Source organism: Pleurodeles waltl, chromosome 10 (genome assembly GCF_031143425.1).
Source record: "Pleurodeles waltl isolate 20211129_DDA chromosome 10, aPleWal1.hap1.20221129, whole genome shotgun sequence".
Lineage (NCBI taxonomy): Eukaryota > Metazoa > Chordata > Amphibia > Caudata > Salamandridae > Pleurodeles > Pleurodeles waltl.
Genome location: NC_090449.1, coordinates 427,417,896 through 427,436,079, shown reverse-complemented (window position 1 = coordinate 427,436,079; position 18,184 = coordinate 427,417,896). Strand labels below are relative to the sequence as shown.

Below are 18,184 nucleotides of genomic sequence, written 5' to 3'. Positions count from 1 at the left end.
ATCATTTCTAGATTTGTCTTCCATCTTTACTCTTGTTATAGTCCTGTTCTCCTTTTTTGTAATAAAATGGTAAAAGCAGACAGGCATGTAAGTGCTTAAACAAGGTTGCACAAATAAGTAAGGGCTACATGTACGAACATGAAGAATTGCGAGTCGGAAATAGCGACTCAAGGTGAATTGCTATTTCCGACTCGCAAAACGTGATGTAAGTAGAAATCGCAATTCCATTTTGCAATTCGGTGTGGAGTCTCATCGCAATTTGCAAATCCCAAATTGAGATTTCGTAAATTGCACAAGGGTGTGGCCCGGAGTCGCAATTTGTGAGCGGGTGCCAAAAAAAAAGAAGAAAACACACTTCCTGGTTCTGAGTGATGACATCAGAACCAGAAAGTACCCCCCATGGAACAGGGAGGAGTCTACCCAGCACAGACAGCAGAGGCACACCCAGCTGAGAGGAGCACCTGCAGCCATGTCAACTCAGACCAAGGAGACACCCACTGCCGGGAGGAAGAGAAAACTGAAATTCTCTGATAAGGAGCTGGAGGTCCTGACTGAGGAATGCTGCCTGCACCATGAGGTCCTGTTTGGCAAGGCAGCAATGAATGTCCCTGACACACAGAAGAAAATCTGGCTGGACATTCAGAGTAAGATCAATGCGATTGGAGTCAGCCATCGCACCTTTGATGAGGTCAGCAAAAGGTGGTACGACCTCAGGTCCAGGACCAAAGAAAGGGTGGCAGAGCGGATGAGGGAGAAGCACGGAACTCGTGGAGTACCATCCACAATACCACCTCCTACAGCCATAGAGAGCATGGTGGAGACCACACTGGAGCTGGAGGCGGTCGTAGGAATTGGGGACCTGGACAGTTCAGCACTGGGAACATCCAAAAGTAAGTAGCAAATCTCACTTATTTACACCATTCAATGCACCATGCACACAACCACAGTACACAAAAGCATGCATCATCCAAATTTGTCCCATGCCTATATTGCAACCTACAGAACAGTGCATTATTGGCAATGTAGTACAGTAGTCCAACTTTTGAGGAATATTTATTTTGATACACCACACATCTGAGAGGCACTGACAGTTTATCCCCGTTGGCCCACAGGTCTCCCACAAGTACCCACTGATGACCCTAGTGTGCAGGGAGATGAATCTGCCACCATCACAGCAGATGAGGCGGCCAGCGTATCTGCAGGGGAGTGCATGACCACACCACTTGTCCACCATGCATGTGAGACCACCGAGGAGACAGATGTGGACACAGAGACAGGCAACCTGACTCCGGGGCCACAGAAGAGTGTGAGTCGGCCACATAGAACAGCTGGGTCTGGGCGGAGACAGCGACGTCAAACAGTCAGCAGGTGAGGAGGATGTCACAGGTGAACAGTTCCTAGGACTGCAGGCATCCCTACTGAGCAGTCACCACCTACAAAATAAACATATGCGGTTGATGAACAGGAACCTGCACAGACTGCAACAGACCCTCTCACAGGGATTTGCCAATGTTGACACAATTCACCACCATGAACAACAACATGGCAAACCTCACTACCGCCATCAATGACGTGTGCAGAGAAATGGTAGCGGATAAGGCCCATGCAAGGCGCAGAGAGCGCAACACTGCTGCCCATTTGGACCGGCTCAGTCAGTCGATTGGCCACCTCGCAACCACAACTACCTGCCTGTCAAGGCACACTGTTATGCTACAGGTAGAACTTGGGCATTTTGCCGGAGATGTAGTAAGGGGACTAAGGCGCATCAGTCATGCACTGGACCTAATACAGACCAACCAGGCAGCAAGGGGCATTGGCGATACCCCTCAGGATAGTGAGGACCTCTCTAGCTTGAGCAGCGTTTCTGCCTCAGATGCACGCATCCTGCGGAGTAGCAGTGCCTGCCAGACATCAGAGGACCAACCAGGATCGGGCCATTTTGGGCGTAGTCGCAGGAGGGTGTGAATGTGCTTATCTGTGATTTGCCTGAGGCACATGATGTAAATGTGTGAGACGTTGTTCAATTTTACGTTTTTATGGCTAGCTAAACGTCAACAGTTCACTATTACACTCCTGACATTAAAGGGATATATTTTCTTTGCATAACCTTGCTATATGTGTCTTACATTTGTGAGTGCTGTACCGGTTGCCACGTACCGGCCAAAGTACTGAGTTTCAATGTGGTCCTGTCTTCATCTGCCCTCCATTGTAATGCTACCATCCGAAGGCTGTCGTTGTGGTGGCTCTTGCTCCTCACGCTCCGAATCTGTGTCATCTAGAGTGAGATGTAGCCCACGTCTGGTTGCTATGTTGTGTAGGATGGCACATGTTGCCACAATCTTGCATGCAGTCTCAGGGGCATACTGGAGTGCACCTCCACTTTTGTGCAGGCATCGAAAACGTGACTTCAACATGCCAAAGGTCCTCTCAATGACGGTTCTGGTTCGCCGATGTCCAATGTTGTAGTGCCTCTCATTCTGATTGGCAAGTGTTAGGTATGGTGTGAGTATCCATGGCCTCAGAGCATATGCACTGTCACCTGTGGAACAAAACAGCAGATATGAGCATGGCTTCACATGGTTATGCAGTGACATGTATTTATGACATTGGTGTGTACTCCCCAGTACCTAATATCCTTCACCAAATTCCCCACGTTCTAGGTGTTAGTGAACCCCACTGTGCCTGAATATGTATGCATCATGTGTGCTCCCTGGAAATTTTGCCACTGTATAATTTATTACATTATGGGCATCACATACCACCTGGATGTTGAGTGAGTGAGTACATTTCCTATTGCGGAACACATATTCCAGATTTGCAGGTGGGCAAATGGGTAATTGTGTCCAATCCACACCCCTATTACATGGGGAAAGTTTGCAATTCTGTATAAGTCCAATTTGGTGTTGTGTATGTCCTTCTCATTCCTAGGAAGGTATATGCATTTAAGAACGTCTAAAGAATCGTTAAAGGACACTTTGGGACACCCCACTAGCAACAGCAATCACCCTCTGGTAGCTACCCAAGGACAAGAGGTGCAGTGAGCAGAGCACTTGCAGATGTGTGGGGATGGAGCAGCTGCGCAGGGTCTTGCATTCTAGCTGAGGTTTCAGCAGTTCAATAATCTCTAAGATAACTGCGCTGCTCAGTCTGTATTTGTCATATATTTCCTCCTCAGTTTGTTTGAATGTGGTCTGCCTGGTTCTGTATCCGCCTCCTCCTCCTCTGCTGGGCAGCCTAGACTCTCCTCCTCCATGCAATCACGTAGAGTGCAGCCATTTTGAGAAACCCAGATGCCTTCTGGGTCTGCTTTTATACTTTGGTTCTGGTTACCACCTGTTTGGAATTAGTGCTAATCTGGGTGTGCAAAACTGGCTTTTTGTGACTATTTGTAATTTGTGACTACCTTGTACATGCGGTTTGCGACTCGCAAATTGCGATTTCTTAATTGCGAGTTGCAATCTCAAGTTGTAAATTTTGCGAGTCGGTAATTGGTCACATCGCTATTTGGGACTCCGAAATGGCATTGGAACATACCATTTAGCTTTTTGCACGGTCGCAAATAGCGCTGCGACCAATTTGCGACTCGCAAGGCTTACGTACACGTAGCCCAAAGAATCTAAAAAATTTGAATTTTAGTTGAAAAGTAAAACTATTATGTGCATTAGTATGGTGGATCTGCAGTTGAACCAGAATTTGAGACTTCGGGACTGGGATGGATGTTAAACTGTACTTGCTTACACAGAGCAACAACTGTGATCCCCAAAGCAAGGCATTGTTTGACTAGTTAGTGTCCAGTGAGCTCTAGATATAGGCATTTCCACCACCATACGCTGCATTTGATAGTTACAACCATACACATTTATTTTTGGTAGGCAACAACCAAATATGCCACACACCTCAAACTTTGTATGTAGCAAAAGATTTAAAAAATGTAGATCAGTTTGCAACAGAAATTATGTAGGGCAACTTGGTTCCTTATGCCGTTAGCTGTGCCAGGAGTGGATGTAGATATTGGACTACTGCGAAAGCTGGCACAACACATTATTCCATTCTATCATTCAACAGGGATGGATATATTTGTAAATATGGTTGCATTAGTGTTTCCTGCTTGCAGAAAGTCATGCAGCCTCACATGCCACCAGTCCTATCTACCATAGTTAACATTACAAATGATTAAAATATTTAAAACATTTTCTTTTTCCTGACTCATGACTGCAGTACGTGCCCCACAACTGTACCTCCCTTCTCCTTCATGGGTGGCAGACCTTTAAGTGAATATCTACTTAGTGTTCTTCTTTTATTGGAGATTACTCCAGTCAACCTTGGTTTCCAGCCACTCACAAGTGCGTCACCATTCTAGGAGATGTCTTCATCTCCCTTTCCTAGTAGTAGATACTTGGCTTCCAATCTGACTTTGACAAAGAAAAGACAAGTTGTTAGTAAAGAGCAAAATGTTTGTTGAACGTCAGTAAAACTCTTCTTTACCTCTGATTTCTAATATGTTTGCAGTTGGCTACAGTGGCCCTTTACTATACTTACTCTGCTTTGGAAGAGGAGATTGAACGTAACAAGGACCACCCATCCTTCGCGCCTCTGTACTTCCCGCTCGAGCTTCACCGGAAAGATGCACTTGAGAAAGACCTGGCCTTCTTCTATGGTTCTGGATGGAGGACAGAGATCCAGTGCTCAGCAGCTGCACAGGAGTATGTGGAAAGGATCCGTCACCTGGGACAGAATGAACCAGAGTTGCTGGTGGCCCACACTTATACTCGCTACATGGGGGACCTCTCTGGGGGCCAGGTGTTGAAGAAGGTGGCCCAGCGAGCACTACATCTGCCCAACACTGGAGAAGGCATTCAGTTCTACATGTTTGAAAATGTCACTAATGCCCAGCGATTTAAACAACTCTACAGAGCCAGAATGAATGCCTTAGAGTTGGACAGCAGAACCAAAGAGAGAATTGTGGAGGAGGCTGTGGAGGCTTTCCATTTCAACATTAAGGTAAGGCTTTCTTGAAGTTACAGAACAATTTATTATTTTGTTCAAGATATATTGCCTGCCGCAAATGAGAGCTCAACAGAACATGTACAAATACACTGAAGAGCTGATTAACACATGGTATTGTAATTCTGCTATTAGCATGAGCAGGGCTTATTAAGTCAATTGTTTTAGCCTGGGCCCCTCTCCTGAGAGATACAGGTTTTTAGCGGGTGTTTGTGCTAAAAAGACTTAGATGTACTATGCATGGCACCATTTATAAACTTATGGGCCCAATTCAAAAAGAGTCTCCACAGTCATGGTGGAGGCTCAACAGTCATGGCAGAATCTCCCCAGTGATAAACTGCACTGCGGAGATTCCGCCACAACTGCACGACTGTGGAGACTGTTCGTGAATCGGCCCTTATTGTATGCTAACACTCAAATTATGAGATGGCGGTGACATTCCAGAAAATGCTTTACTGCTACAGAACCATTAAGTACAGCTCCTGTGAGTTCATCTCTCAGTGTATGTACCCAGAAGCATCTGCATGACAACCTTGGATACTTACACCTTTAAAAGGTTGAATTCAGTCACCTGTCAGAGACTAAAAAGAGACCGACTCCCCTTCAACCTTACTGGCGATCCAGATCACTTATATGCCACAAATTCAGATTTCCTTTGCAGTTCAGATCCCTTCTGCTCAAGCTTAGACAGCACACTGATACCTTGTAATGGTCTCTGGTTTTGTTGTTTGAAAAGAAATGTAGGAAAGGGACTTTACAATTGTGAGATAAGGCCATGAGATGCATTCAGTAAACCTTGAGTAACCTATTTGTGCTGTTACTGCTCCTTCCCACCCCCCACTTCCGCCCTCTTCCTTTTATTTCTCCTCCTCTTTTGCCTTCGCCTTCTCACTCTACCTCCTCATTTTTTTCACCCTCATCATCTTTCTCGTCACCTTCCTTACACCAAAACTATTGAATCGAGATTGCATGTTACAGCAAGGTGCCATTTCATAGCAACCGTTTTGAATGTGTGTCATTTCCTATTCATGGGTGCTCGTTTTGTCGCTCTAGGAAGAATTGAGACATGGCCTGGCCATTCAGTTGGTTTCTTGCAGGTTGTTTATAAACTATGACAGCAGGCACTTACTGTTGAGTCAGGATGAAGTTGTGATAGTGGGACTCCTTTATCCTCTCAAACTAATCCAGTGTGTTAGTCCAAGAGAGAAACTGAGTATAGGAAACAACATGATAGGGAATGGTGTCTTTAGAAAATGCCCATCTTTTGGGTAATGTCCCTCCCAGATTTTTGCCATATGTTTTGCTAGCTTTAAAACTCTGTGCACCTTACTCCTGTTAAGCAGTAATAAAGTGTCTGTCCTTCCCCTTTAAAAATGGACAAAGTGGCATAGTCCTAATTGGTATATTTAACTTGTTAGAAGTCCCTGGTATATGGTACAATTTGTACGCAAGGGCCTGGAAGTTAACTGCCTCTATTGGATTGTACCATCTATTGTGCCATCTACAATACCAATAGTGCAAATATGGCTTCAGGCCTACCACTGTAGCTTGACGTTAAGAGTACAAAACTTGCACTAAGTCACCCCTATGTACACCTTGGAGCCCACAGGTTAGGGTGCATTGTATTTAAAAGTGGGACATGTAGAAAGTTAATAGACCCATGTCCCTGTGGTGGCAAAGTACTAAAAAATATTTTCAATGTGGGAGGCCTAACTGTCTTTTGTAGAAAAACAGAGTGTACACTAAAACACAAATACTGGATCTCAGGAATGGAACAGCTACAAAAACTTAAGTAAACAACTATTTTTAAAAGTTGGTAAAATCCAAATTGAAATGCATACACCATATATAGTTGCCAAAACGTTATACTAAACAGTACACAAATACTTTGTGGGACTACCAATTCTCCGGTACTGGATATTCCATAGATTTATATGCTTGAATCATTCTCTGTCGTCGAAGTGGGAGTCCCACAGTACCATAATAATAAAGCAGTATACATCACTACCCAGGGATGTGGAATTCCTATCGCCCGACGCCCGGGACATCTTGTTTGGGGTCAAGGGCTACAAGTTTTTATGTTTACTTTGTCCTTGGGACAAGTAGGCCCAACCCTCTGCTGCACAAAGCCTTTGGTTGCCTGTTTACAGAGAGTGGAACTCTCTGCAGTTGAGGTAATGTGTTTCCAATAGACAATGCTGTTCGAACTTGTATTTATGGTTCATTATTTGGGTGAGTGCTGTAAATAAATGTTTTAAGGTTACACTTCACTACTGACGTTGGTTCCAGTACAAAAAAAAAAACGTGTATACACATGTTTGAAAAGTTAAGGCTATGAGGCTAAGTATAATGCTCCCAGAATGCTCTCTGATTAGATGCAAATGAAGTGTCATTTAGTAAAATGTTTTGATGCATGCTAGTATTTCCCAAAAATATTTCTAATGGAAAATCAGTGTAACCATTTTCAACTCGATTATGGGAAGCATGAAAATAAACAAACACTGACAAAGCCAACTGATCTGACATATTTTTATAAGTCTTTTAGTTTCATCAATGCGTGTCTTGTTTTGACATGGCTTTTGTAACACTTTATTGTTGTGGGAGCTACCAGGCCCTCAACATTGTAACAAACACTGGCAAAAAAAAACCAAAACGTTTTTGAACTCTAAAAGCACACGTTGCCACCAGTGGCATAACAAAGGCCCTGCAGCCGCCCTCCAGGGGGCCCCTTCAGCACAGCACCTGCCCTGAGATAGTCTGGATAGGGGGCTCCTCCATGTTCTTTGCAAAGGGGCACCCTCCAGTTTTGTTACGTCACTGATTGCCACTGTAGTTCCTGACACTGAACAAAACTACTTTGTGTGCCAATATGCTCCTTGTGGAAGAGCAGAATGCAATCCCTCACAGTAAAGCCAGCCAAAAGAGAGAGAAATAGAAGTTTAATAAAAACAAAATGTCTTTGTTAACACCAGACCTAATTAGGGACCAAGACCCACATGTAGGTAGCTTTTTGCATGTCGCAAACAGCGACTTTCGCTGTGTGCGACGTGCAAAAAGCACATTGCGATGCACAAACCTCGTTACCGAATCGGAAAACGGGTTTGCGACTCGCAATTAGGAAGGGGTGTTCCCTTCCTAATTGCGACTTGCAGTGCAATGTAGGATTGTTCTGCGAACGCGGGCGCAAACCAATCGCAGTTTGTCAGGGACACCATCCTACATTCGGATTTGCGACTCGCAAATTGCGACTCGCTCTGACTCACAATTTGCGGGTCGCAAATCTGAACCTACCTACATGTGGCCCCAGATTCTTAAAGAAAGTCACAAAAGTGCACCCATGGTATATGTCGTACCCCTATAAAATATTTGTGAACTGTATTTTAGCATGGGTAAATACGCATGTGTAGATTTGCTCATGTGAAAATCTATTGAGCATTTGCAAGTTTATTTTCCCTCCAGCCACTTTCTTCCCAACCCTGGAAGAAGTTCTAATTCTGCCATTGTCAGGAGTAAATGTCCAACCTTTCTTATTATGGGAAAATATTAGAGAGAAGCTGGTGAAAATCTTTAAAACATGCAGGTTAGTAGGTTTGCAGACTCAAAGGCATTCCAGCCCTGGAACTATTGCTTACTGCTTCCTCCAGCCCCAGTATGCAGATCTGCAGAAAGGTGGCAAAATAAGGAAATTGCTACAGTAGGGATTGAAACTGCAAGTATTCAAGCCCTACTATGGTAGTAGCCCTGGCATAATTAGAGAGGTTATCATCAGAGCTCTTATATAATGAGATTGCTGCCGTAATTTGGCGCCACACTACATGGCACCAAAGGGACAAGTAGATCATTTTACAGGACAAGTAGATTTGAGAAGCAACCTGTCCCCTGGACAAGTAGATATTTTAATAAATTCCACACCCCTGCTACCATAGGCTGTAATGGCAATGAAAAAGTCAGGTTAATAGCCTGTCTATGTCCTTTAAAAAAAAAAAAAAAAAAAAAAGGAACCAAACCTGAACCATAGCCAATCAGGCAGCAGTACCCTCTAGAACACTACCCACAGAGGCCGAATCACTCAGATTTTCTACTGCACATCATATGAAGGGAGTCTCCCTGAGCTGTGCTCAGTTTATTCAGCTATTACTTCTTTTTAGATCATCAAAGATTATATTTTATGTTTCATTTCTCTGACCTTGGCACTAACGTGATAGGAGCAGAACACAAGGTAAAGGACTACAAAGTATGTCTAACCTTGCCCCAAAAACTCTCACATTCTGAGAGATTAAGCTATTATTGGAACTACAGAAACTTAAATCTGTCACTTATGATGACAGTGAGGGTTCCTTCACCTCACAGGAGAGGCCAAAGGGAGAGGTTGTCCCAAGGCTCCCCAAAAGGGGCACAGAAAGCCATAAAAAAGACTTAACTTGAGTCTTCATAGTCACTTTTCACAGAGAGACAAAACTGGAAAAACCTTCCTCAGAGCTGCCCCTCAACTCCTCTTCAACCCTGAAACTACATCAGGGAGATCCTCATAACCTGACAATGAGGCATCTATAGCAAAACCGCCATCAAAATCATTGTTAATAACAATTACGGTGACGTCATTGATGACCATATCCATGTTGACTATTATTGCTCCACCTAATGACAGCCTCGTCTACAAAGGGCCTCGTCTTTGATGGTCATCTACAACGGTCTACGACAGCGTCGTCTACAATGATCTTCTCTGACAGCCTCATCTACGATGGTCATCTGACGGTCACCTAACACAGCCTCAACTACGACGGTTGCCTACGACAGCCCCATCTACAGTGGTCATCTACGACAACCTTGTCTATGACAGCCTCCTCTACAGTAACCTAGTATGTTAACCTGGTCTACGATAATCACGTCAATGATGGCCTTGTCTACTGCACCCTCATTTGTGACGACAGTCTCTATGACCGCCTCATCTACGGCAGCCTAGTCTCTGACTACATCCTCTACGACAGCTTTGTCTACGATGGCCTTGTCTATGACTGCATTCTTTACGACGGCCTCGTCTACAGTGGCCTCGTCTATAACTACATCCTCTACAACGGCCTCGTCAATGGCAAACATTGTAAACGTCAGCCTAGTCGACGACGATCTCGATGACAATACTAACGACTACCAAAGCACATAACCGTCAACAGGTAGAAAACACATATTATCCAGAAAACCGTAATGTTAAGAATTAAGGGGACTAATATGAGCATGTCTACAACAGTCAGCTAAATACATGGGCAGGCAATATGTGCAGCAATTTCACCACTTCCCTGCGCCTCCAGCTTCAAAGCATAGGTCAGGTCCACGTAGCTCTAGTACTAGACCTACAGGGCATGTTTTACCCACAACTGGTTGATCCTCCACCAGATGATTTTTGGTGGTTTCCATACCCTTTGGGAAGGAGCGGCTAAACGCTTCCAACTTCCACTAGCAAACAAGCAATCAGTTTGTCTTTCTTTATAATTTTAAATAGAAAAGCTGTGAGACCTATTCCAATTGTTGATATATCCAGGAGGAATTAGAATCATGGAAAACCCTCAGTCATAACCCTGCCTAACCAGCAAGGAAATGTTGTCAGCTATATCTGGGGCTACTGTATGTGCTGCCAATTCACTGCCACTAGGTATAACCACCAGATGTCAGACATTGCCACAAACATAAAAGTTCTGCAGAAAGACAGAAAGGACTAAAAGAAAAAAAGATTCTACATGGGACGTAACGTCCTCATCAGACAGCATAGATTGCGCTACAGATATAGCTTTAACTGGATTCCCATAACTGGCAGGGTTAGTGGTCCTTGGACGCTAAGGTTGGTTCAAGACCACAACTTTCAGAATCTGGGGTGCAAATGTATCTACTATTTTTACCTTACCATACTGATGCCCTGTTTGGCAAAGCACATTGATGACGCTTTGCAGTCAGTCAAGGCTAACTCTGACACTGCAAGATCACTAAAATTTCAAAAGAAACACCCTTTAGAGGGACCTGCAAAAGAGACGCATCCGTATCAAGGAGGATACCAGAGATATCAGCCCCTTAGGCAACCTTACCTACAGTGACAGTGTTCTGGTGCTGTTTATGCCATCCTGTGGGAGAAATAATTCCATAATGTTGTCATCTATGGCAGAAAATAGCATTGTACAAATAAGTCCTGGGTCTCATCACATATAGTCAGACATTAGAGTTCACCCAGATTCTGCCAACTACTCCACCAAAACTAGGGCACCCACCTCATCTCCATTTGCTTCGGGGGGAGCGCTAGCTACGCTAACTGAAGGTTCCATAGATAAAGGCCCACATTCTCAGCAAGGAACTGGCTACTATTCTTGTTTTTTCCTTATGGACACAATAACAGAGGAGTGGCGATCCATCATAGAACTATTGAAATTAAACAAGTATTTCCAGAAACAATCCTTTTACATTGTCACCCTTTCAGACACCACAAGACAATTCTGAATTTACAGGATTCACACTTCTGCATTCCCACCCAGCAATCAAAGTTCTCCTATTTAGTTTAAAATCAGCTTTTTTCATGAAGGATGTTCACCAGGTATTCTTCTGCTTCAACAACTGGTTGATAAAACACCAAAAGTTGATTCACAAACTAGGTCTTCTTGTGATTTATCTAAGATCCTCAACTCCTCCATCCAAGAAGATACTGTTCCTTTGCTGCAGGACTAGATACAATCCAAGACAAAGACATTTTCTATCCCAAAACAAGCAATGAAGAGTCTAGCAACTGGCTCTGGAACGAGAGAGAAAAGAATTCATTGCGTCTGTTTAATTAGCTTTTGGGCATCATGTCCTCAGCAATCAATATGGATTTGCTTGCAAGCCTGAAAATGAGAGCCTTACAGGAACAGCTACAAAAAGAATAGATTAAAACAGAAGAATCATTGAAGGACCTGGTGAATTTCACACAGGACCTCACATTGTAACCTCAAACAACCCACTTAGTAATGACTATGGATGCCTCCCTGGAAAGCTGGGGCGGTCATCTATAGAATTTGCAAATTCAAGGAAAGTGGTCTCCGCTCCAGATCAGCATAAATGTCAAAAGCCTGGAGCTCAGGTCTTTGCTCCAGATGAGCATACATAGCAATCGCCTGGAGCTCAAAGTCATCTACTCAGTATCTAAGCTTTCCTGACAATGATAGCAGAGTGTTCGGTGTTGGTTCAAATCGACAATACCACCAGCATGCAATACGTGAATTGACAAAGCGGCACAAGATTATTGGTGCTATACAAGGAAGATCAGGAAATCTGGAGCCAGCTAACAACACACAGAATAGCTGTTGGGGCCGAACATGCTACGACTTGGAAAAGTGTGCATATAATTCATGCAGCATTATTACTTGGAATCGGCACGGTGCAGGGATGCAGCGGTTAGACAGAGTTTACTACACCACTTATTTCAGTATATACAAATACACTAACTGCTTGCTATTCTGATTAAAGCATGTGAATGTATGAAAGATCCAATATTGGAGAAGAAAATAAGTTACTTACTTGTAACTGCAGTTCTCCAGTATTTGTATCTTTCATAGATTCAAATGTGACCAACCCTCCACCCTGGAGCGGCTCCCCTAATAGCTCAGGATTATTTATTCTCACTTGTGCTTGAAAATCTGAGGGATTTAGGCTCTGTTGGGAGTATTCTAGAGGGTGCTGTTGTCTGACTGGTTATAGTTTGTTTGGTCCTTTTTTAAAAAGGACATAGGTAGGCTATTAAACTGACTTTTTCCATTGCCATTATAGCCTATCGTAGTGAGATATGCTGCTTTATTATGGTACTGTGGGACTCCCACTTCGACGGGGAACGATTTAAGCATGTGAATCTATGAAAGATACCAATACTGGAAAACTGCAGTTACAGGTAAGTAACTAATTTTCTTACAACCCCCCTTTAATTGGAGGTTTTTGTACATAGCCAGACCTTTGCAAATCATGTACCCTACAGAAATGTCAGTGTAGAACTAACCCTACTCTCTTAATATGCAAGCTTGAACATCTACAACTAGCAGTACTCTCCATAATTAGGCTGGCCAAAACAGTTAGGCCTACATTTTTTGTCGAAGTATTCACAAGCAACAGGAGATACATTCACATTTACTTTAACAGGTGTATGGGCTTTGCTATTAATGTTGTGTTTCTGCCTATATAGATCAAATAAAGGTTCAGGGAGTCCTAAAATAGAGAACAAATATTAACATTAGATTCCCACCTTTAAACTGGTACAAAACATTTGGCCATACCTGAGAAAAAGCATGTTATCATTAACAATAGGCTCTCACCCGAGAGCTAAATAAACTCTAGCCAGGCTTAATTTTTCACTATGTGAGCACAGAGCCTCTGGATTTCCCTTTGTGGGTATCTTAGTTTCCCAGAAGCCCGTAGAGTCCTGGGTCATCTGCCAGGATCAGCCTCTTCATGGACTCTGCCTGGCAGTGCTAAAGAGGTGCTCTTTGTTTTCTGGTGACACAATAAAGTTTATTAAAAGTGAAGGCTGGAGTGCTTTAATTAATCTCAGCCACTGTTAATCACAAGGGCCTCATCCCGATCCATTGTTATTTTGCACACCATGCCACCTCACTTTGGACCCACCAACATACAAATTAGTCTTGACCATGCTCCAGTGAGGACAGTTCAGCCCAATCGTCCAAGCCAGGTCCTCCCTGAGCCAGAACGCAAGCAACAGAGGACTTGTTTTGCCCTTGTTATCGGTTCATCAACCAGGTAAATCTTGGTTCCAGTGGCACAGTGTGCAAGGAAAAAGAACAAATAATGGACGGAATGCTGAACAATGCAAACATTCCCCCCCACGGTTTAATCTATTGTTTTTTGTTTTTTTTGCTCCCCACGCCATCCCAGTTTGGACTCATCTGTATGCAAATCAGTCTTGACTCTGCTCCCTATGAGACCAGTTCAGCCCAAAGTGCCAGGCCAGTTCCTTCCTGGACCGGAAATAAGCATCCCAGGATGTCTGGGCATACCCTTCCCATTTAGGGCGACAAATACAAAAATAACTTTGAGTCTCTTTAACTAAGTATACTTTGCAGAACAGGAGGTATTCAAATTATGATGGAAATCAAGATGTGAAGGAACTACTCTAGACAGGGAGCAAGCACAAAATAACCTGTAGCCACGATGCTATATTTTTAAAACACATCAATATACTAGGTGATGATATGCACACATTATCGTTTGTGGGTAGTAAAACTGTATTTCTGTGCAAATGTAATGGTCATTTTAGTTGAAAATGTGTAGGCTGTAATGGCAGTGCACTGCCACACCATGCATTCTCCACACTGCACCACTCCACTGTATGCCTTTCCACTTACTATTTCACTCCATTCTACAGCACTTTACAGGATGCACCTCCATTCTACGTCCCTCCACTCTAATAGACTCTGTGACATGCCATGCCACTCGACACCATGCCACTCCAATCTACGCCACTCCAAGCCCCTCCACACCACTTACCCTACTTGACTCTACCCCACTCCACTCCACCCCAGTCTACCCACCCAACTTTGCTACAGTTTAATCTACCCCACTCTACCCCACTCCACTTACCCTGCCTCAGTTTACCCATCCCACTCAGCCCTACCCTACTCCAATCTACCCGGCTTCAATCTATTCCACTCTAAAACAACCTCTCCACAACACTCCAATCTACCCCTCTCTAGTCCAGTCTTCCCCACTCCACTCAATCTAACCCAATCAACACCACCCCACTCCGGTCTACCGCACTCTGCTCAAATCTACCCCACTCTGCTCCAGTTTACCCCAATCCAATCTACCCCTATCCTCCCCAATCCACCCCACTCCAATCTACCCAATCCACCTCCTCCATTCCAATCTACCTGACTCCGTCAAATCTACCCCAAGTCCACCCCAGTCCAATTTACCCACTCCATTCCAATTTACCCCACTTCAGTCTCCATTGCAATCTATCCAACTCCTCTCACTCTAACCTACCCCCAACCCAATCTACCACAATGTACCTCACTCCAGTCTACCACAATCTACCCCACTCCAGTCTAACCCACTCCACCTGAATCCACCCCACACCAATCCACCCCATTCTAACCAATTCCAATCTACCTCATCTACTCCTCTCCAATCTACCCCACTGTACACTATTCTAATCCACACAACCTACCACACTCCACCTTAATCTAGCCCACTACACTCCACCCCAGACTACCACACCACTCCATTCCTCTCTACCCAATTTGCCCCACACTACTTTTTACCAGTCTACCACATGCTACCCGTCTACCCTGGTGCAGTCTGACCCACTCCAGTCTACCCTAACTCACTTCATCCCAGACTACCCTATTCATATGTACCCCATCCAATCTGCCCCAATGCAGTCTACTCACTCTAGTCTACCCAACTCTCCTCCACTCCAGTATAGACCGCCCTAACCCAATATACCAAACTCCTATCTGCCCCACACCACTCTATCCCAATCTGCTTCAATCTACCCTACCATAATCCACCCAGTTTATCCTACTCCACTCTATGCCACTCTACCCACTCCACCCTAACCTACCCCACTCCACTCTACTCTTCTCCACCCCAATCCAGTCTACCCTACTCCAGTGTGCCCCAATACAATGCACTCTCTTCCCCAATCTACCCCTCTCCCCTCCAGCCTACCTCAGTATATCCCACTCTACTCTATTCCAATCTACCCCATTCCAATCTCCCCTACCTGGCTCCAGTCTACCCCAATTCAGTCTGCCCCACTCAGGAACTTAATAGCCAGTCCATTTCTATATTTGGTCAGTTCCTGCCTCTCCATATCATAGTTTGTAGTGGGCCTGATGAGATGGTTCAGGCTATTGGGAAGCAACAAGAGTGCTATAGGTGTGGCCACCCCCAGTCAGTGCTGTGGGAACTGCTTGGTAAAGGGCCTTAGAGAATTCATCGTGAAACTTCTTGGGTAAACAAAAGATTTGTAATGCATCCCACTACTTCCTGCCCTATAGTAATTTTTGTAATCGCATAATATATTCTTCCCTAGTTTGAATATGTCATAGTGCCTATTATAAACAACTGTTTCTCTCTAAGATTTTGTCTAACAGTCGGCATTCAAATTTGCTTAAACCTTAAGAATCCAAACCGCTTATTGTCTAACCACCAATTCACCACAAGAGGAACGAACATGCTTTGCACTACTTGCCATTAGACAGAGGTTCATGTGTTAGGTCCTGTGTATTAAATGACTTGACCTCAAATTCTGGTGTCGATTTCACATTGATATTATGAAAATCTCAATATGCACCCTTATTCATCGGAATAGGAGTCTTTGCTTACCTTCACTGTCCAGAGTTAGTTTTGGACACACTGGAGGTCAAATTAAAGACAAGTGCCGTGCCTTTGCCAGCAATATTTGCGTGCCTCGATTCGTCACCTTTTTGTAGAGATAAAAACAGAAGTATTTTGTGTATGCACAACCAAATTCCGTCACATTTGCTTTTATGAAACCAAAATTGTTCAAAAGGCGGGTAAAAGGCCCATTTTGCCGGCATTGAAATGTCAAGATGTGTGCTTTAGACTCTGCTAATGATTGATACCCAAATTAGAAAACAATGTACAAACTTTTGTGGACTGAATCCCCCCCCCCCCCCCCCCCCCCCCCCAAAACCAGGGATTCTTTAAAGAACCTGCCCTCCCGGGGACTATTCTGGCAACTGTCTTCAAGATGTTCCTTTTTCATGGAGTTTGTCAGGACGATGTCTTGAAGTACATTATGGTTGCAGAGTACTTTGGCTGCCACATATGGACAAACGGTCTATGAAACACTTTGTATTGGAAGATTCATCCAATAGAAGATAACAATCTACGTACTTTGTTTTCTAACCCTGTCTAAAATGTCTTACCAAAATAATTCTTTGCCGTATAAGTCAGTTTAGCATTAGCAGTTTTGATTAGCATTTCCCACCATTTAATATTTGCACCTCAAAATGCACGTTGTATTGATCAAACTTTTGTTTTAGCATCAACAGTAGGCATGTCTCGGAGTCCCTATGATGTTGACAGCACACTCACAATGCACCTAACAAAAGCCTATTTTATCTTTTTCCACTATTGTGTTTAATTGCACTGCATGCAACTTGAGACGGATTTGAAATGAAGATGTGTTTGCATTAGTGGTAATGTAGTTAATTGGTGACGAAGTTATACATTTACAAGTCACATAAAACACCAGAGACAGGGAAAGTGGCGACAAGTTCGAAATCCAGGCGGTACTGCTACAGCCACACTATTGCATCTGAAAAAATCTTCTGCAGTTCAGTCCCAGCCTCAGACATAACTTTTTTTTATTTATTTTTTATTGATCATTTTACGGTATAAAAAATACAACAAACAAACTTGCCAGTTATCATCATTAGTGTGTTACATATAGTATGCTATTAGGTGTCATACAGAAAGGAACATATTACAATAGTCAACATGTCCATATCAATAAAGATTACAAGCCCCTAGACTGGACACATGGGCTTGGAGGGTCACAACATTCTGCGTTAGTGTGTAAAGAGGGCAGCCGCGGAAGAAAACAGGGGTAGCGATCAGGATCATGCTAGTGTTACGGGCATTTTCTACATGATGTGAGAGGAGAGGAGTGCAATGTATCCCTACCGCCACCCTCTTCCTAGGGATCATACACTTAGAGTATCTCCTACTGATTCCCTGCTCTGATGTTCCCGAGCCCAACTCACAAACGGATCCCAGATGTCACGGGGCCTAGATGCAGCTGGCATTAACTCCCAGAATGTGGTTAGCTGCGTGTGCCCGTAAGTTACATCCGCCAGCCAATCCCTCACCTCGGGCACCCTCTGCCTACCCCAATGGATCGCCACCCATCGCTTAGCAAACAGTAGAAGTAATGCATGCAGCCTGCGCACTCCTGGCGGAGTGTCCCTGACATAACCTAGCAGCCCAAGCAGAGGGGAAGGGACGTCCGAGCAGCCCACTATCTGATTTACCGATACAAAAACCTGAGACCAAGAACCCTTCAACCTCTGGCAGGACCACGCTATATGTAGAAAAGAGGCCGAGGCCGACCCACATCGCCAACATTCATCCGTCTCCCTAAGCCCCATTCTTTTCAAGCTGATGGGGGTTCTGTAGAACCTATGCA

General features: G+C 44.1%; 1 protein-coding gene across 9 annotated transcripts in view; it reads left to right on the top strand.

Moving 5' to 3' along the window:
• HMOX2 (heme oxygenase 2) overlaps positions 1-18,184 on the top strand; it is an 815,387-nt gene that overhangs the window by 511,138 nt on the left and 286,065 nt on the right. For all 9 annotated transcript variants that reach the window (XM_069210692.1, XM_069210685.1, XM_069210690.1 and 6 more), the window contains one exon: positions 4,510-5,001. In XM_069210692.1, coding sequence (XP_069066793.1) covers positions 4,510-5,001 — 492 coding nt within the window. The remainder of the gene's footprint in view (positions 1-4,509; positions 5,002-18,184) is intronic.